This window comes from Apus apus, chromosome 6, assembly GCF_020740795.1.
Source record: "Apus apus isolate bApuApu2 chromosome 6, bApuApu2.pri.cur, whole genome shotgun sequence".
Lineage (NCBI taxonomy): Eukaryota > Metazoa > Chordata > Aves > Apodiformes > Apodidae > Apus > Apus apus.
In genome coordinates this window covers 36843356-36864218 of record NC_067287.1, presented here as the reverse complement: position 1 = coordinate 36864218, position 20863 = coordinate 36843356, and the positions used below count along the sequence as shown (strand labels likewise).

General features: G+C 43.1%; 1 protein-coding gene across 3 annotated transcripts in view; it reads left to right on the top strand.

The window, feature by feature from the left end:
* BARD1 (BRCA1 associated RING domain 1) overlaps positions 1–9192 on the top strand; it is a 39458-nt gene extending 30266 nt beyond the window's left edge. For all 3 annotated transcript variants that reach the window (XM_051622931.1, XM_051622932.1, XM_051622933.1), the window contains 2 exons: positions 7198–7295; positions 7999–9192. In XM_051622931.1, the coding sequence (XP_051478891.1) occupies positions 7198–7295; positions 7999–8328 (428 nt within the window). In that variant the 3' untranslated portion in view covers positions 8329–9192. The remainder of the gene's footprint in view (positions 1–7197; positions 7296–7998) is intronic.
* The last annotated feature ends 11671 nt before the right edge of the window (positions 9193–20863 follow it).

The window sequence follows — 20863 nt, the reverse complement described above, 5'->3', positions numbered from 1 at the left end:
ATGTGAAGGATGTCATCACTGATCAGTACTAGATCTTCACAGAAGAAAAATTTTACCTCACTAGTTGCAGTTCCATATTTTCCATCTATAACACCCTGTCAGCAATATATCCACTTTCAAAGCAGCATAGAATTCAACTGAGATGCTGTCACTGTGCTCCTTGCCCTTGGCTCTATCTTTCGTTGGTTTCATTATTTTATTGCCTTCATTATTTCTGGGATGTTAATAGGGCACAAAGTAGCATATCATTATTCTTCTGCAAGTAGGCAGAGACAAAAGATTTAAATATCACTATTTCCTCTCTTTTTTTTTTTTTTTTGCATAGAATAGTGTAATTAAAACCAGCAGAAGCCTTAAATAGCTTTTCAGCTTGGTTGTTTTGTTGGTTTTTTTTTTTTCAGATTGTCATCTGGTAAAGCAGGGAATGAAAAATGATCAGGGTGAAAATAAGCATTGAAATAAGCTCATGTCAGTCTTTGCAGTGAAATATCTGGCAGAAAACTCTAAGCTTCTGATTGCTTATTCCTTCATTTGTTTTGCTTACCTGAAGCAGCAGCAATGATTCAGCTCTGATCATTCAAAAGAATGCAAAAAAATCCCTCTGCTTTTTTCCTGCAAGGACTTGGAACAACTGAGAGTTGACTGGAAGAGCTAGGGGATTGCATGACTGACATTTCAAGGCAAAAACATCTTTCTGAATTTCTTGGAGCAATGTGCCCATCCTTGTTTAGGCTCTTAGACAAGAGGATTGCAAAGCTGTTTGAGCTGACTGCTTCTCAGGCTGGACTGTCTTGCTTCCATGCATAAACATCTTTTAGATCACAGGTTGATACTCAGCAAAGCCCTCCCTTCTCAGAACAGCTAAAAGCTTCTGAATTTCATCCTTGTTTTGTGGCTGTATCTTTCTACAAAAGGACCTGGAGTTCTGTGGGAGGTGGTAGAAATATCTAATGTGTGTGTGCGTGTTCTGGTTGCATTTGGTGTATAGATGAGGGGAATGTTTCACATCAGCTTAGGCTGAACCTCTGCACTCCCACCATGTCTGCACCTTCTGGAGGAAGGGAACCTTCTGGAAGCGTGCTTCAAAATCAGGACAAATTTAGACTGTGAGGCTGATGGGGTTTGCAGAAGAGAAAGTGGGGGCAAGAATGTCTTAGATGTGGTGTTTGCTTCTGTCTGCAGAGCTAAGAAGTGGGCTGGTTTGAAGGAAGGTCTGCAGACCTGTTCTGCTATCCAGATACTCAGGTTTCATATTTACAGAGTCCTTTATTCACTTTTGGTTTGAATAAAACAATTGCATTGAGGAAGCCCATTGTAAGGAAAAGGAATGGGAAATATTACCATTTAAAAGCCTGGGATGGCATCCAGGGGATGAGCACTTCCAGTGGAATTCAACCTGACCTTAGGAATGGCTACCTCCAGTCACTTTGATCACTCTAGAAAACAGCTGTGGCAAAAAGTGGGTTTTAAAGAAGACAAGACACTTAAGGGTTTAAGTGAAGTAATGCTTTTCATACTACACCTTCTGGGAACTGATGTTTGCAGACTTCCTAAGCATCTGTTCCATCATGTTTAATAAATAACACCTGGATTAATTTGTTAACTACTACTTTTAAGCAGGGTTTTTTTTAAGTTTCTGAAGCATCTTGTGGCATTTCCATGTGTTGGAAAAATGGGCTGCTCTTGTTTCATCATGTGAGGTTTCTACCTCATGCCATGAAAATCTGTGAATTAAAAATTACTTTATAAGCATGTAAAAGACAGTATAAAAATTCTTTTCTGTGCTGTAGTAGAGACCCATAATGCCTTGATGAAAGCAAATTGAAGCTAGCCATGCCAAATTCCCCTCAGGCTTTCTCTCTGTCCTGATTTCTTCCTTTTCTAGGAAAATAATCTCATCAGGTTTTACTTAATCTGCATGGAAGTCTTAAAACCCAGTGCAGACTGAGCTGAGGAAATTTCAGTTGCAATTTCTACTAGATCATAGATCTGTAGTGTTTTATGGGATTTGTTGCCATCGTGTATTTCTAAATTACTTTTAGCTGCTGTAAAAGATTTTTGGGACTAACTCCTGCTCTTTGCTTTATTAATGCAAATCCAACAAAACTCCACTAAGGCTAATTGAGTTCCTGAGAGCTATTCCTGGGTATCTGTGGGTAATTACAACTTGTTCTTGGCACCCAGCTCTTTTCTGTACTTCATCCTGTTTAAACTGTTTTTGCTGATGCAGTTAGTTTCATTATAAACCAATAATACTTAAATGAATACGGATTATAGGGTTTAAATTTTGCTTATTTCTTTTTTCCCCCCATTATTTCCAGTACTAGAAGCTAGAGTTGTATCAAAGGTCAATTAATGATACTGTTAGAAAGGACACCCTTTTAACCTTTGCTCCTCATATACTGGAAGGTGAGAGGGTAGGGGCAGCTGTTCAATGAAGTAATAAGGATCAGTGTAAGTAGTGATGCTTTACTGATCTTGCTAATGAGGGGAAAAAAAAAAAAGCAGCATTTTCTCTGCCAAATGTGGTGGCATCAAACTAAAATGCAGTCGTGTTAAGCTAAAACCTTTTTCTGCAATATTTTCTAAGGACTTTAATGCAGGCTCATTTTTTGGTGCAAATGATCTTGTTTATATCTACAAATTACAAGTGTGAAATTGGCTATTTAAGAGGCTTTTAAACTTGTAATGTTCTGTAATCCTAGGAAAGAATGACCCCTCTGCACATGCCATCTTGCCCCAGTATGGTCTTTTGTCAGGCAAGCTTTATTTATGAGTCCTTGCACATCTGAACTGGGCATTGCAAAAAAACCCCACTAGTCTGTGTGAAATGGAAAATCCCACTTGCCTTGGTTCTCTTTTGTGGGTAGTTGATCCCATTGCTCTGATTAAGCTAGAGAGCCATTAAAGCATAGTTGCAATGATCATCCTCTTTAGGGATAAATGAATAAACTTGATTAACCTCAAACCTAGAAGGTCCACAGCTCTTATTGGCAATAGTATCAAGGAGTAAATCAAGATGGGCTGAGATCCTAAGATGAATATTCTTATTTTATAACAGAACAGACTAGATTTTTAGTCAGGCTTGCCTGTACAGAATGCACAGACTGGGAATATGGGAAGGAAAACAATGTAACTGATCTCTTAGCCCTTCCTAAAATTGCAGATGTCCTCTTAAAAGGCAAGTTTACTTTCCCCTTCATTTTGAGAGAGCTTCTTTAAGGATGTCTTTGTCCTTCTGATACTCAGACCAGTGAAATTCTTTTTGCAGAAGTAAATAAGATGTCCATCTCAGTTTCAGAAGGTGTAGTGATGGTGTCACGTGATCACTTTAATTAGGTTAATAGTAATTCTTTTTTCTCCAGTCTATTCATTTCAGCAGTGTCTTGGCATCAAGTTCTCCTTGGTGGCTTTTCAATACAAATGAGAGTGTGTAATCTCAGGAGTTCTGGGAATCTATTTAACATGGATCCTGTTTGAAGTCAAAGGGCACTAGACCTCTGACTTAAGGAGTGCTGTAAGATCAAGGACCTTCTAGAAATGTCCCTGTAAAAGTGGTAGAGTGATACACCTTTGAGTACAGTATGGAATTTTATTTCCTTTTGTATGTCCTATTAATCAGGATGGCATTCAGATGGAGAGACTATTAGAAGAGAGCTGTCATGTTATCCAGCCACTTATATATGATAGCAGCTTTAAAACTAATAATACCTACTCAAGAAGAAGACCTGGGATTTACAGAGTGAACTCAGCACTCAGTTGTCAAAATAAAATCCTTAACTGTAAAAAAACAATAACAACAAAAACCAACAAACAAAAATTAAAGCAAAACCTCACAAACTAAAAAGGGAAGGGCATACATTATGCTCTCATCTTATATTTGTATCCCTACTCTTAAGTATAAGGTTGAGGTTTTTTAGCACAAGGTCATCTTGTGGTGATTGTACCATCTATTAGAAGAACGATCAAGCTTGTGCTTGCCTCAAGCTTCCAAATTACTCCTTAATGCAGCCCAAACTGATTATGCCTTTGGGAACCTATTGCATCCAGTTGGAGTCACTGCATCTCAAAATGGTAAAGCAAAATAAATTATCTAGAAGCAAGTTGACTTGACGTTAAGTTTTGTGAGAACAGGAGGCAAAAGGAATGGGCAAATAACCTTTTGTTTAGACAAATACTTAATAAATTAGGTAGAAACACAGCTTGAGCCCTCTGTCATTTTATCTCAAATATGAGAACAGGGGATAGTTCCCTTCTTTGTGTCACTAATTTCTTTTTTTTTTTAATATGATATGTGAAGCCTTCAATTCTATAATAGAAAACATCTTGTATGCAGGAGTTGCTGAAGATAAATGGGCAGCTTGGGAAGAAATCAGTGTGAACAAAGTCTGCAGATAAAGGACATACTGGTCTCCATCACTTAAATTATTTTAGCTTCCTTTTTCTTGGTTGGAAACCTTCCTCCATGGATAGATGTTGTTCTTGACCTTAGGGTTGTCATCACCTTCCTCAAATTGTGGTTGCTAACTGCATCAGTTTTCTGAATATACAGCTAGACCATGACTCTGATGACACATGACAGGCAGTTTGCCTTTTTTTCTTGTGCCCAAGGCCCTCCTTTCACTGTTACTCTGTGTCTTGTCTCTTTCCAATTAACACTCTTACTATGGATTAGTTGTGCTGTTGATAGTAAGGGTGCCATGAAATACGTTAAAGCCTGAAGCACCATCTCTTCTGAGCTTGAGGATTCCAAGTGCTTTCTTTCCTCTTTTTCTTATCTGCACATAAATAGTCTATTTGAATGTCCCTGAACACAATGGTTCTGAAAACCATCTATCAAATATGACAAGACCAATGAGTCAGAGCAAGTTCTGCTTCTACATCTTGCATAAAAAATATGTTCAGGAATTGATAACTTACAACTTTCCCATCACCAAAAAACAGAGTCTGTTGTTCCACAAAGGTTTGTGCATATAGGCCTAAAAGTGTTGCCTCTTAACATATTTATTTTGGAGAGAAACATTGGGCACTGAGAAGTTATGTCCAGGGCTTTTTATCCTATGTGGAACACAGCTTTTATGCCATAAAATTGTTAAGACAGGGTGGTTAGGAAAAGTTATAATTAATGAGAAGGCTGATGATGCCATTACTGGCATAGACAAAGGGTCTGTTTGCATATTTCCAGTTTTTTAAAGAAACACATTTATCTTGCTGTTCTTATAGATGCAATGAAAAGAGGATACATGTGAATGAGTCCTCATGGAGGGTTGTGATGGTGTGACAATGGATTTTTGAGGCATACAGATTTCTCAGAGGATTTGGGAATGTAAAACGGACAGAAACATGTATGCAAAACAGCCATAACCTATGTGTTTTCTGCTAAAATAGACATTCCACTAACACTCATTTTCATTACTTATTTTTTTTTTTTTCTTTCAGGAAAGTAACAAAGACCTACTCTTTTGTATTCATTCCATCTTTTATTACTTTCCTATCAAATTTGCTTCATTTACTAATGCTGGCACTGGATGCTCCATTTGTGATGTAGTGGTTGTATAAAAACCCCAGCTTGTAGTGAATGTCCTTGAAATTGAGCTTTTGATGGTAGATTGAAATAAAATATACTCTTAATGAATGGACCTTTCTGTTTTGAGATGAGAGAGTTTTTCCTTTATTGTAAGTGGCATTCATTAACAGGTGTATTTTTTTGGAAGGAAAGAATAGCTGTGTGAGAGGCAAATTGACAGAGGAACTCTTGTTGAGATGATAAAAAACCTTGAAATATCTTTCAGGTTTATTTTTTGAGCTATGAGGACTTTGAAAAGAAGTTACCAATATTCATTGCTGTTACCAAGAATGAATATTTAGGTTGCTTTTCTGGAAAGAAACATGACTATGTTGTCTCAGTTTTGTAGGAGTTCATGTGAATTCTCCTTGAAAGAATGGACAAGTGCAAATAATGGACCTGATACTTGTACGTGGTGGGAGATATTTATTGTCATAGTATTCAGCCAGTTGTGGTTTTCTGTGTGGGTTTTTCCTTTTTGATGTAAGGATTGGAGGACTCGTAGTAACTAAAATATGAATTCCCATTGCATTTTGTGAGTTTGTATGAACTGGTGGTAAATTGCTAAGAATTGGCTTTGGAGAGCTCTCTAGATTAGACATTCCTATCTTTTGGTTGCAATGGTGCCCCAGTACCTTTGTCAGTGATACTTCTCTTCATAGTCTTGTGCTTTCTCCCTTTTTCAAATCAACCCCTCACATTTTACTCCAGGTTTTGTTTAGGTTGTGTATTGTTTAATACTGTGGGCTCCATATTTACACAGTGGGAATCAGTTGCCTCAGGCAGGCTGTGCAAGGAGTGAGGTGCTACTTTAAAAGTTAGAGCGACGACAACGCTGTCAATCCTCGTGGGACAGCTTTCAAAATCAGCTTTGCAAAGTTTCTTTCTGGGGTAATTTTTATTAATGAGTACAATGGACGTGCAGGCAAAATGCTCCATCCTTGAGTGACTGACCACAGCCATTTCTCTTCCCAAAGTGAGGGCAGGTAGCACCTGTGACTGATGTTAGCCATGCATTAGCATCGGCACGTTCCACATTGGAAAAGATAACTAGCCTTAAAACAAGGTAAAAACACATTGGAAGACAATCTCATTATCCAGCAGTGGTAAGGAAAAGGAATGCCACTGTTAAAGCCTAGCATAAATCCCCAGTTTGTGCTGATCTTGGAGACCTTGAAATCCCATCTGATTTGTTATTTGAGGCCATAAGTGTTCAGAAACAGCTTTGTGCTTGCTTTGTAATTGCTCTTTATCAGGCAATTGCTTCCATTTCATAACAGCAGAGTTGGTTTCTACATGCTGGCTTTAAGCTTCCAAAATATCAGCAATTTGACATGTGACATTAAGTGGTTGACCTTTAGTGGGTAAGAGGACAAGCTAATAATTCCTAGTGTTTACAGCACTGATTTTAGTATTATACTGCTTCTCTCCATCCAACTGACACATTCAACCACTGCTGTACATTTCTTTAACTTTAAAAGCAAGTTGCTAAAGCACACAAGCTTTGATACTATGCTTTGCATTGTGGCTAATCCTTTTCTTTTAGTGAGACTCTTTAGACCCTAAAATTACACAGAAGACTCTGCTGAAACTTGGGATCTCTAATCTTGGCCTGTCTTGTTGCCTTGTAGGGGTACAAGCCTGTCTGCAAACCACAGTACGAGAACCAGAAGAGAAGTATGAAATCCAAGGTGGCCCACAAAGAGGTCGGCTCAACAGAGAACAGCTGGTGGGTTTTATTGCTTGAGACAGATTATCTTAATGACCTTTGGTTCGTGTGGCTTTGCCCTTTGCCATGTATGCAGGTGCAGGAGATGTAAAATTTTAATGTGGTCTTGTACAGAGATTTGATTATGTGCAAGGTGATGGAAAGAACTGTGAACACCCATAAAGCTGTCATTTTTCTCTATTAGTGGATATGTTGCTGTAACCTTGTCAGAGGGAATGCTGTGTTACAGCACATGCAGTGGAAGAGGTTGGATGGGACAGAAGTGATGCTGCTTTGGCCTTCTCTGCTCAGCTTTAGAACCTGGTTGAAATTATCTGAAAGTTGAAAGAAAAATGGCTTTTTATTACTCGTTTCCATATAGGGCCACTTTTATATTTAACTGGGATAATTTCTGGTTACTTTCTGGATTACACTGGAGAAGTTCATTAAACACAATAGTAGCTGTAAATATTCCTAGTTCATAGTTAAACCCTGTTGTGCAGGAAAATATTTAAACATGAGCAAGAATTTACCACGTAAGCAAGCTTTTCTTGATTGCTTATACTGAAGACCTTACATGTTAATTACTGTTCTAGCTTCCAGTGTTGGTCATTTTAAATTGGTTTGTTTTTTTTAAGGCTGTTCCTTTCCGCTCTTTTCCCCTGTGTGCACAATTGTGAAATCCTGTATTTATAATGTGTTTTTTTTTTTTCCTTCTACTTAGCTGCCTCACTTGTTTGATGGATGCTACTTCTATTTTTTGGGATCTTTCAAGTGTCACCAGAAGAGTGATCTTATGGAGCTGGTCAAAGCAGCAGGAGGACAAATTCTGGTTAGAAAGCCCAAACCAGACAGTGATGTGACACAGACCATCAACACAGTGGCTTACCATGCAGCACCTACTTCTGACCAGAGATTTTGCACTCAGTATGTAATCTATGATGTGTCTTCTCAATTCAAGCCGGAGAAAATTAATCAGGGCAAAGTCTGGATGGCCCCTTCCAGCTGGCTTATAGACTGTGTGATGTCATTTCAGCTCCTGCCTGTAAAATGAAGATCAGTGTCTCATAAGCAAGGTTTTAAAATGGGACTCTTGAGCAGTTGGAACACTCTGGTAAACACTGGTTTGAAGCTATGATTTGTTTTTCAGTTAGGAATACAGGGGAGCTTTGGCCATGTGAATGAGTTACTAAGATCCCTGGTATGTTGCAATAAATGAATTTACAGTGGAGGAGAGAGACAAACACACTGCATTGAGAAATGTGCATTGGCTTGTTTAGTAGGCTTTATTTTTGCATTTAAGTGTAATCATCACTGACATTCTGTAACTAAGATTTTCCAGAATGAAACCTTTTCCATTCTTGATTTAAACCAGCCCTTCCTGTGTGATAGAGCACAACCCCATTTTTTTCTGCTTAATATCCACTGACAAGGAAATATATCTGTTTATCTCATGATTCATTAGTTAATTTGAGACATCTGATAACAGCTTCAGTAGGAATGTCTGGAGTTTGGTGACATCAGGTTAACATCACTAATAGATAATAGAAGAAAAAATATGGAATAAATATTGTATAATCTTATTAAAGGGCTGTGGCCTCTGGTCTAAGGGAGAATATATGAAGCCTGGCCAGTTTGTTGGTTTGCTTTGCTTTTTGGTCTCTTTTGTGTGGGGTTTTGGGGTTGCATTTGGTGTGTGTGTATTGAAGTGAAAGCTACTTTAGAGTATGGAAGTTGCTTCCTTGTACTGCTGTCCTGGGTAGGTCTCAGGGAATGTAGTCATGGAATAGCTCATACTTTTTGGTTGTTTATACTTCTTAATTGCTTCAAAGATATAATTGCTTTTTCTTACCTAAAGTAGCAATCTTTGGACTTTGTTCCTCTGGCTGTCAAATAAAATCTCTTCTCTTTTGCTGAACATTGAGGATTTGTTTGTTATTTGAGATATTCTGAAGTGACTTTCCTGAGGTGGAAGTGGGTGGCTCATAACAGACTCCCAAGAGCAATGCAGGAGAGCTAGTTGTTGAGTTATTTCTGCAAGTGTTTTAAGGAAACAGGCAGATGAGTAATAGGTAGCTGGGAGGTTCTCAGGGCCTGTCCTCATGCAGGACATCTGAATGAGTAACAAGCATGGGAGGGTGCAATAATGACAAAGATGTCAGAAGTGCTTCACCCAGCTGGTTTCTGTGCACCCTGCATCAGGCTTGAACTCAAGCCCCTTTCTTCTGCTCTATCTCAAGTGTGAGTTGAGGTTGGACCTGTCTGGCTGTTGGGACCCAGCACAAAGTTACCAACCTGGGCAAAGCTCATAGAAGGAACAAGAGCAATTGAAGAGAAGTAATTCAAGGAAGGGAACAATTCCATGCAGGGAATTGAAGATGGTTGTATTCCCTGCTTAGGTCTGGTGTCTTAATTCAAGATCACATTTGATCTGGAGCAGTTATTTAAGCTGCAGTCTTCTAGCAGATCAGCACTTTGGCTAATGAAACTTGCTAATATTCTGCTTAGGACAAAGTTGTCTGGAAGCCAATGAGTGTTGCAAAAAATGACATCTTGGTATTACTTGGGGAAGATTTGGGGATCATTGAGTGCCCCTGTCTGTGCTTCCTCTGCTGCTTCCCATTCATCCAGTCAGGGTGGCAGAGGGAATGGGAAGAGCCAGTGTGTGGCTGCCAGTGCTGCAGTGCCAATAGAGCTGCTGGGCAGCAGCATCTCTTCTGGCCTGGCCTGTGGATCAGCAGCACTGCCAGCCAGCTTCAGATAGCAGCATCTCAGGATCTTTTTGAGGATGGGCCTACAGATCACCAAGAGCAAAGCTGTTCTTTTTTTCTTGTGATTCTGTGATTCTATTTCGTACTTTGTTGCTGGAGAATCTCCTGGTTTACCTCTTGGAAACTGAAATAATTTGATGTGAGTTTAATTGGTATTCATCAGTTTGGCCCCATGTTCTTTTTCTGGCTTTCTCCCATACTTTGCAAGGAAGAACTGTGATAGAAATCTCTCTCTCTGATACCAAACCAGACTGCAGTGTGTTCCAAAAGCCAACAAAGTCAGCTTAAATGCAATTTTTAAAAACTACAGAAAGAGGCCTTTGGACAGTCAGATAGTATTGGCTAGGAAATGGGCAGTAGTGTCTCAGATGGAAGAAACAAAGACTCAGCTGGTTTTATTCTCAGTGCAGAATGTTCTGTCTCTCCAGACTTGTTTGATTTAAATTAATGGTAGTTTAACTAGTGTTAAATTGCCCTTCAAAGCAGAAGAACATTTTGTATGTAATCAGATGGGGGAGGGGAGAAAGATTCCCACCTTTTTTTCTTTTTTTTTTTTCTCTCCTATGGAGAAGAGGCATTTTCTTTGCTTCAGTTTGATTCCTGGCAGGAGGTCTGGTCTGAAGAAGCAGCAGAGACCCGTCAGCTCCCACTGGGTGTCTGAGAGACAGTGTCACTCACCGAGAAGAGATGCTGAGGCAGTGACAGGGCAATGGGCTGGCAGGTACCTGGGTTTGTTGTGCAGCAGGGACTGGCATATCCTGCTCGGGTGGGTGTTGGAAGGGTTGTGCACTGCAGCTGGGAGAAGTTAGCTGTGCAGTGCCATAGTGATACAGTATCTGCCCTGGGCATTCAAGGGTGCTTAAGAAGCAGAGAGGTTTCTTCCCTGGTGCTCTAAACCACAGCAGCACTTTCTCAGGCCTGAGTTTACTCTGGGGCTCTCTCTGATTGCAGTGAGTGCTGAAGAGCAGTGCTGTGCCACAATGACTGCTGTGGAAGCACACACACTGCTCACCCTCATAACCCCCTAAGCTAAACAGATGTGCAGAGAGATAGGGGTTAAAAATATATATTAAAAATGGGAGGCTAAGTGGCAGCTAAGCTGGCTGTCCTGCTCAGCTTGCTGAATTGATAAAGATTTAATACTTTCCTCAGCTAGTCTGAGGCTGGGTTAGGCTCCTGCTAGTTTAGCAAACTACTAATTGGCAGAGGAGTCAAAAAGGTATTTTGTGAGGGGAGCAGGTGTGAGGCTGCCTCTTTGGCAGCAATCAGTGACAGTAAGGCCTTAGGAAGTGAGGTTGTCCCATTGCCTCACACACCTGTGCACTCCACACTTCCCTGAGGGGGTGCCAGTCTTTTCTGGGGGTTAGTACTGGGTGCTAGTGGCAGCCTGACCAGGAAAGTGGTTCTCCCCTGTTCTGTTGGAAGGCTCAGCTTTGAACAGCTGGTCACAGAAGAAACCCAAATCATCTGTAGTTTGGGTCCAGCTGGAATTCATGGTCTGTGGCAAAATGTAACTTTTTTTCTGCAGCATAAAAAGATCTAGAAGAACATTATAAAAAATGAAAAAAAGAAATTGGGTGCCCTTTAATTGAATTAAATATTAATATTGATAATGCAATCAATGCTGTATTGATTGTGTTTGCCACAGGAATGTTGAATTCAATAATTCCGCAGTGCTGGATCTTTCTCTTCCCCTGTATTTCTTCTGTGCTGGGCAGCAATGGGAAGCCTAGATGCTCTGCCCTGCTGTGTCCCCTGGTCTTGTTCTAGGAGAGCAGGAGATGATCACATGGGAAGAGGGCAAATGAGACAGGCTGCACGCTGGGTTGAGCTCCTTCATGTGTCCTCAGGTTGACAGTATAAAGTCAGAGTCACCTGCATGGCTGAGGTTGCCTGGATTCAAAACAGCTGCAGAGTTTTTAAAACCAAGGCACAACAATATTGCTGTTCATGTAAATACTGCCCATGACCTTGACCTCCATGTGCTTTGCTTCTGGAGCCTGGGCCTGCTGCAGTGCTTTGTTCCTGCTCCCAGCAGTTGAGCCCCAGCAGCTGCATGTGTCAAAATGGGAAGATTTTCTACCCTGAGCTTCTGAAGAGGTGCCAAGTTCTGGTTTTAAACTCACCCAACCTTGAATGATTATAGCTGTGGTTGTAGGCAGAAGGTTTTTATTAAATTAAAAGTCACAGTCTTGTTTAACTGAAAAATTGGAGGCAGATGTTCTCCCCAGCTCAATCCACTCACAGTACAAATTTTCTTGTCTCTGGTTCTTTGCTTGCTGTGTTCCTGTTGATCCAGGAACAGCCTGGAATAAGCATTTGGTTTTTTTCCAGTGATGCCTTTCGTGGTCCCTCAAGAGTTTGCATGAACTATTGGCTTGTGCTTTAAGAAAAACTGCTTGATGAAATCTGCCTTGATTCAATAATGAGAGATGGAGTTAGAAGTGCCTGTGGTCTGTGCAGCAGCATGTGCCTGTGGCTCAGCAGTGGGGTGTTCCCAGCTCTCCCACCATTACAGGACATGAGACTTGCCCATGGAGCTGGGTGGACACTTGGGCACATAGCCCACCATGCACCCTGGGCTGGTCTAGGGCACAGCTGGTCCCACCAGCAAGGCAAGCTTTTACCAGTCTCTGTGAACACTGAGGATGCTCTCATCAACAGGTAGAGAAGGTGAGGGGGAGAAAAGGGGCCAGGATTTGATTTGTTCTTATTGCATTCCACCTACATCTGTAAAAACCCTAGGAAAATCCTATAACCTTGCATTTATCTCCTCCTTGCAGGGCCCATGCATTTCAGCATAAAGCCTTATTAGAATGCAGGGAAGCAGGTAGGTCCTAACAGTGTCTGGGTGCCAAAGGGACAGGCACAGTGAGCTCAGCTACCAGGTTTGGAGGTAGCCATACCTTCTTTTCTTGGTTTTGAGCACCTGCAGTCAGGTGCTTTAATCTGGATTTGGATTGTGAATGCAAAATGGAGCTCCAGGCTTTGAAACTGAAGCCTCCCAAATTCACACATAGAGGAACAACTGATGAGGTGCAGCAGGTTCTGCACTAAGATGCTGTGGTTGTGGCCCATGCCATGGAGGGCAAGGTCTGTGAGGCTGACAAGTCAGAAGGAGCTACAGTTCCTACTGAAGGCTGGTAAGGTAGTACCTGCCCTGGATCACTCTCTGGATGGCACCTCATGGTCTGTTAAATTGGAGATGGCACTTGCACTACAGGCACAAGCACAGAAACGGCAGGGTGAGCAGAAAAGAGGAGAAGAATCTTCACAAACATATAAGGTGCAAAGTCCTCAGTCATCTTCTCCCCACAAAGAACATGCTGCACTCCCATAAAGACAGAAAACATGCACCCTGCTGAGGCAGGAGAACTGGCTCTGTGCTTAAGCAGACAGCACTTGAGATCGAAGAGGGCTGCAGGTGGAAGATAACTGCTCAGCTCATGCTCACCCCGGGTGCTCTGCTGTTTGGCACCCTAGAGAAGGCCCCAGGAGGTCAAAGAATCTCACACTGGTCCCATTTGAGGTGCATCCTTCAACGTGGTGGTGTATGCCCAGTTGTTCCTACGTTTAGTGCTTCAAGGACTTCACAGTTGACTGGAGGAAAGGACAGAGATGACAACCAGAGGCATGAAGAGGTTTCATGGGGAGCTGTGAGGTGAACAAAGTGCTGGGAGCTCTGGCACCCAGAGAGAGTTTTTTTTGTCCAGGTCCAAGATCCTGTCAGCCAGAGGGAGTCCTAAATCAGTGCTGATGGCTTCTGGCTGGCTCTGGATGGCAAATGAAACTGCACCATGGTCTCTTCTGTTTTAGGAAGATGCTTGTTAGTGCTGACTGCCAAGGAGGCTAAATCACAGGTTTCTTCTGTGCCCTACAGGTGATAAATCTTTGTGCATTTTCTAATATTTGATAATGGGAGCAAAACATGCCTGAGTGCAACAGAGAGAGAGGCTCTAACCAGCCCTTGGGATGTGGTGTGTATTCCCACACCTAATTAGTGCATATTAAAGTAACGATTGAAATTGTCTTTGCGTATTAAATGATAATATGAACAACTTCTGGTCTCACTGTTTCCCCGTTCTCTTCACATCCCTGAAAGAAAAGCACTTAAATGTTACAATCTCGGAGCAGAGCACCCAGCAAGTGGAGAAATCCTCCCGTGAAGGAGTTTGAGGCTGTTTTGTCTCTTCAGTGCCTTGGTGACCCCCACCTCTTCTGTTCCTGCTTCACACTGTGGCCAGGCTACTCCTGGCATTTCTTCAAACTTCAAGAAGATGACCTTAAAAAGCTCATTTTGTACCTGCTTTGAACCTGAGCAGTTGATTTTCTCTGGGCAGCTATTTCTGGGGTGGAGCCTGTGTTTCACTTGGAAAAAAAAAACCCCACCTTGTGGTGTTTCTGCCAGCCATCAGGGCTTACTTTTCCCATGACAGGCAGGAGCTCAGGCACCCAGAGGGTGGAAATCATTGTTTTGGTGCTTTCCAGGCCAACAGGAGAACCTGGGAAGGAGTTCATGTCTGTAAAGAGTGGTGTTGCCCATCAGCCAGGCACCCAGGCTGTGTTGGAGCAAGCAAAGCCATTTCATCTCACCACAGCCTCTGGACAATGCTTGCCCAGGTGAGCAAAGGAGAAGAAAGATGCAAGATCGTGTGTGTGTGGCAATGGAAGAGCTTCATGAAGGTGCTTCAAAGCTCTGCCCTTGGAGTGAGTGACAGAACACACTGCAAAAAGCAGAAGCTGCCAAGCTCAGTTTCCAAACCTTCAGAGCCTTTTTTTTTTGTGTGCAGGGTTTCTCTCCCAGAGCAAATCAGAGAGCTCTCTTTTGTTGTCTTGCACTTGCAGCCACCTTTGCATGAGTCCCTGTCCCTTCCAGGCCCACTTCAGATCTTTCACAGACTTACTCCCTGCATTGCAGCATTTACTCACCATGGTTCCCAGCTATTTCCTTCTAATGGATTTTGCATCAGTAGCTGGTATCAGGAAATCTAGTCCCAAAAGGTTAATGTACATCCATTAGTCCTCTTTCTCCCTCCTTCTGCTTTATGTGCTAGTAGAAGACAACCAATTTCAGTCAATACATTAGGTCTGCAAAGGGTCTGGAAGCACTTGAAATTCTGTGCCTGCAAAGCTATGGGGCTATTATATTGTCCTGTCTAAGCACTGCAGGTAAAGTGGGATTTGCAGATGTGGAATGATACCTCTCTCAGGTGTTTTCCAGCTTCCTCAACCTTTCTTTTCCTCATAAAAAGAGTTGAGGTTTTTGAGACCTTCTCTTTGTGTTAACTGAGTTACTTGCTCTCCATCTCCTACCTTGTGAAGGAAACTGTTTACACCCACGTGCTCTCTCAGCTGCAGAGGCAAAGGCAAGGTGAGGAGGAAGGATGTGGTGGCAGTTCAGGCCACTGTGTGGGCAGCTGAGATACCTGTAACAGCCAGACTAGTCCTCAACCTGCAGCAAATGGTTTTCTCCCTCCTCCATCCCCCATGATCATTTCTGTCCCACTAACTGGAGTGACACTGGACTGTGAGTGTATCTCATGGCATTCTCTGGCCTGCACTTTAGACAAGATCAAGCTTTTTCACTGGAAAAATTGTGTGACTCTAACGACCACAAGTGGCAAAATGGGAAGGGTAGAAAGGGGTGGCTTTTTGCTTTGCCTCCTGATATATTTGCAGAACTTGCCATGTACTTTGACTGAAACCTTATGTTTAAGTACCAGAGAACTTTGAAAGTTAAGACTTTGGGTCATGATACTCTCATGCTTTGTGTTTAGCACACAGTCAGCATGGGCTGAACCTTCTTGCCCCTGGAGCCATCTACCAAGACAATCATCAAGAGCCCCATCATCACCCTCAATCTTCCCACTCTCTCCTGTGCACCCCAAACCAGGACTCAACCCTCAGGCCTCCCATCTTCCCAAGGTCCTTCCACAGGTCTAACCTGGCTGTCCTTGCTCCATGGCATCCCACTTTGCACCCCTAGCAGAGCATGTTAGCCACGAGCAGCTCCTGGTTTCTGAATCTTGTCCCTCTTACTTCCCTGTACCATGTTATTCTTCAGACTGAGGACTCATGGCTGGCACTAAACTCATAGAGGACATCTGCACTGGTTTTATTTGAGCCTGTTCTGCCAGGTACAACATCCCTGTGCCCCTGAACTTTACTGTTCTCCAGGTAAGCCCTGCTGGAGGCTCCCTGACCTGAAGGGATTCAGGTGAAACAGGGGTGCACAAAGCTGGGTGCATGAGCAGCCCTGGGAATGTGAATTCAAAAACCTTGCAGAATCAAGGCTAAAAGAAAAGGAAAACATCCTGTGCACTTGAATTTCACTTCATGAGAAACCAGTCACAGCTTTCCATTCCTGATCCAGATCTTTCCATTTCTGTTCTAATGGTAATTACTGTAGCAGTTTATTAACAAAGAAATCATTTGATAGCTTTCCCCATATTCCCATACATCAAGTAGCTAACAACCCATTGATTCGATGGCTTGGCAGTGCCCCTGATGGAGGAGCTGGCTTTTTATTTATTTAATTTAAAACACTTTGATCATTTGACATGCATGGGAGGATTGTTTTTCTGCTTGGAACAAAGGGTGCAGCCTCCAGTGTGCTCTGGTGCCAGCCCTGCAGTCAGAGCAAGGGGTGCCTGCATTTTCTTATAGAAGGCCCTCAAGAAATTGCTGTTGGGTTGCTGATCCCCCAGTTACTACAAGCAGGAGTGAAGAGGTATGTAGAGAGGGGATTTCAGTATTTGACTCTACTGAACAAGATCTGAAGGCTTTTTCCTTTGCAGCTGTTTTCTGTTGGGCTGCATGGAACTGCCATGGTCTGGAGATGTGGTGGTGTTGGTCACAGGCTGGACTTGATGATCTGAAAGGTCTTTTCCAGCCTTGGGGATTCTGTGAACAGGCTTTGCCATGGCTTGTGCTGCAGGCTCCTGACACTGCTGGCTGCTTCACCACCCCTGCTGTTGCTTTCTGGATGGTTCCTCCCTTTTTCAAGGTGGCCAGAGAAGTTTTCCCTGAGACAAGTTCATACTGGTAGAAGAAGGCCAGGGCTGCAAGAGCTGCCCAAGGGCTCCAGGTCCTGCAGGGAGGGAGGCTGCAACAGCCCAGTGAGGGGAGCACAATGGGTGGAGGTGGTTTGCTGCAAGTTTTTTCACACAGGTTTGGAAAGAGAAGACAGATTTGACCTCCATGAGAAGAAGCTGCTACCTGTGTCCTCACAAGGGCTTTTTTTACCCACATGACCCAGATGGGCTTCCTACCTGGTTTGATAATAATTCCTACTCCTCTGAAATGGCCCACTTTGATCATGCAACGCCTTGGTGACCCTACAACCTATCAGGAATAAGGCACCAGGAGAACTTGAATTACAGGTTAGTCATTTTCCCATCAAATATATCACAGACTGAAAGCTTTATGACTTCAGAGCTTACTGTATTAATTTTATGCATGAGTGCTTTATTTTTGCCATACGAGGTAGATCACTGCCTTACTAAAGCAAAATATCATTAGACCTGGGAAGGGATTTGGTCACTTACACTTTGTCACCAAGGATCATTGCACATAGATTATGTGGGGCTGTTCTGTGCCATTTCTCATGTGTTTATTAAGTGATTATAAGTATTGAGCAGCTTGCCTTCAGGGGACACTTGAGATCTGTTGTTGTAGCAGCATTTCATTTAGAAAGATGGCACACACAGAGTGATTTGTGCCTGGGGAGGATCTGCTGAAGGGTTTGTCTGATGAGAAGATAGAGGTAGCCTTTTCTACCTCAGAGCTGCTCGCTTTCTTTTCCATTCTCAGCCGTTACTCTTGTCCATCTTCTCCTGGTGGCAGATGTTGAGGACAGGGTCCTGAGCCACCCAGAGTCCAGCCCTGCCTGTGACAGAGCCCTGGACTAAATCACATCAAACTGCTTTGGGTCCTCTAGTTATTTTCTGTCTCAGTTCAGGATGTCAGTCTTGAAAACACCACAAACTTGACTCTTCAGAAGTGCTAAGCCCTCAGTCTTTATTCTGCCCATGACAACGAATGGGTTTCATATATGAACCCACAAAACATGAAGGTTTTACCCTGAACATTCCACACAAGCCAGGGCAAAGAGCCTGTGCATGTACAAATAGCTGAGGAACACCTGTGTCCCACCTTCTTGAGACCTTGGTGGCATCTCCCATGGCCTGATGCTATGCAAGAGCCACCTCAGGGCTCTTCCATGCCTCGACCACTGGGATGAAAGAGCAGCCCCCTGGTTCAGACTTTGTTTTTCATTGACTGCCAAGACTTCTGGAGACCTGATGTCTCAAGTTTTCAGAAGAGCTCTGTTCCTCTTCGGTCACTGCAGCAGGTTGGATTTTTCCACAAAAAATTAACTTATAAAGCATCAGCAGGGGAGTTGGTGAAGGCTGGGCCTCTCCTGGAAACTCGATGCTTCTTTAGGTCCCTTTTTTCATTTAAAATTCTGGATTCAAATGCTTCCTGCTGGGTATGTAAAGCACAAGCTGAAAATACAGCTGCTCTCCGTTTCTGGATACCCACTTATAACTGAACAACACAGGCCCACCTTTGATGAAGAGATGCACAGAAGAAAAAAAAACTCTGCTATCTGCCTCTTAACATTAATTAATGCTTCCGTGCTTCATTAATGAGAGAGACTGAGATGAGGAGAAGTAGATAAGCAATAAAGAGCTGCATCAATTTGTCAACAAAACTTTTAGAAACCTGCAATTGTGTTCTGAGCCTGAGGACACAGAATCACAGAATGGTTGGGGTTGAAAGGGACCTTTTAGGATCTTCTAGTCCAACCCCCTGCAGTGAGCAGGGACATCTTGCACTACCTCAGGTTGTTCAGAGCTCCAGCCTTGAATGTTTTCAGGGATGGGGCCCCTACCAGCTCTCTGGGCAACCTGTGCCAGGGTCTCACCACCCTCATTGTAAAAAATGTCTTCCTTAGATCTAGTTTAAATCTCCCCTCTTTAAAACCATCACCCCTTGTCCTGCTAAAAAGCCTCTCCCCGTCTTTCTTATAAAGCCCCTTTAAGAACTGCTTAAGAACCCTTTAAGAACCCCTTAAGAAAGGCTGCAAAAAGGTCTTCTGGAGCCTTCTCCCAACTGCCTCAGACAGTCTCCCTAAGAAGGCAGTTCCAGCACTGGCCATTTTTGTGACCTTTCTCTGGACCATCTCTAACATGTTCATGTTTTTCTTTTACTGGGGGCCTCAGAGCTGGATGCAGTTACTCCAGGTGGGGTCTGATGAGAGTGGAGTTAGTGAGGGAGACTCATCTCCCTCAACCTGCTGGCCAGGATGCTCTTCCTGCAGCCCAGGATACACCATGGAAACAGGTTCAAAATTATTCCTGACCAGGAGAAAGAGGAATTTCCATGTGTTACATGGCTTCATGCCTGGATTAGTTGGATGATGTGCAGTGGGACTATTTCTCTTGGAAATGGCTTTTTTTGGTTAACATTTCATTTTCCTTCCCAAAGTCAGCTTTTGCTTGCAGTGCCACGAACCACAGCTCCCTGAAATTGGCTACCCCTGCACTTCATTAATACCACTTCTTCTGGTTGTAAGTGATCTATTTCAGAACCAGTCATAAGGCTCTTGCTTTGCAGGGGAAGCCCTCACCCTCTGTCTCATGGCAGGGCCACAGCAGGGGCAGAATGCAAAAGCTGCTCATAAAAAAGAATAAAACTCATACTATGCTGATAGTTGCATCACTTTTACAGCAGCTGCTTCTCTTCAGGACTTTGGGACTCTGCACTAATGCAATAGAACTCAATTAGCCTGGGTTTTGATGTGGTCTGTCCCACTGACACTGCATTTCCAGTTGTTGTCACTTTGGTATCACACGGTGCCTCCCACTAACAGCATCTGGGGAAGTGCCAAGGTCACTTTTACCCCCCAAAATGCACAAGTTTCCAGGGTCAGGGAGGTGGTGCAGTTCAGCTGGCATCAGGTTCATGTACATTTATCACCAGAGATGAGAAAACTGGATGGAGGGGCCTTTTGCTTGTACCCATGGGAATGGAGCTGTTGATATCAGGGCTGAGGAATGGCAAGAGCCTCTCGTGTCACAGGTGCTGACACCTTTGCATGAGGACAGGAGGTTTTTCCACTGCATCTTCTCCAGGAGCAGGTTCTGGCCCAAATTTGTGCTTGTTTGAAGGAAGTGTGGCTCAACTGCTCTCAGCTTTCTGTCTTTTTGTATTTTTTAACCTGCTTGGTTTCTCTTGATTTGTAACAGAAAAGGCTGTGAGGCCTCAAGGTTTCTCTAGGCCACGATTCCAGTTGCCCACTGGTTGCCTCTGCACATGGAGGTGGCAAAATCTTTGCTATGTGTTATGTTCCTAGAGGTGTGTTTATTCTGTCTCAAAAACTAAGGTCACGTGCCACTTTTTGGGTAATACCAGTTGAAAAGTGTACCTGACAAAATGGCAGAACAAGTCTGTGGGGCACACGGACTTCTCTAAATCTCCTCTCCACCCTGCTCGAGGTTGGAGGTGCAAGGGGCCAGGCCTGGCCAGTGAAACTTTCCTTGCTGGGGTAACTCCTTCAAAGGGTTCATGTCTGCTTCACTAGTCCGAAATTCAGACATGCATCCACCTAAAACTGTACTTCTGCACCAACCAGCTCCTCAGAGTCACGTCTCCCATTTGGAACTTCCTTATTTCTGCTCCAAACATGGTTCTGCAGAAGAAGATTGCTGCCCTTCTGCAGTCACTGGCAGCATTCAAACCTCAAGTGACTTTGGCCTGGGAAACATGGCTTGGGGTTGTGGTCCACTTTCTCAGATGCAGGAGGATGGAGCC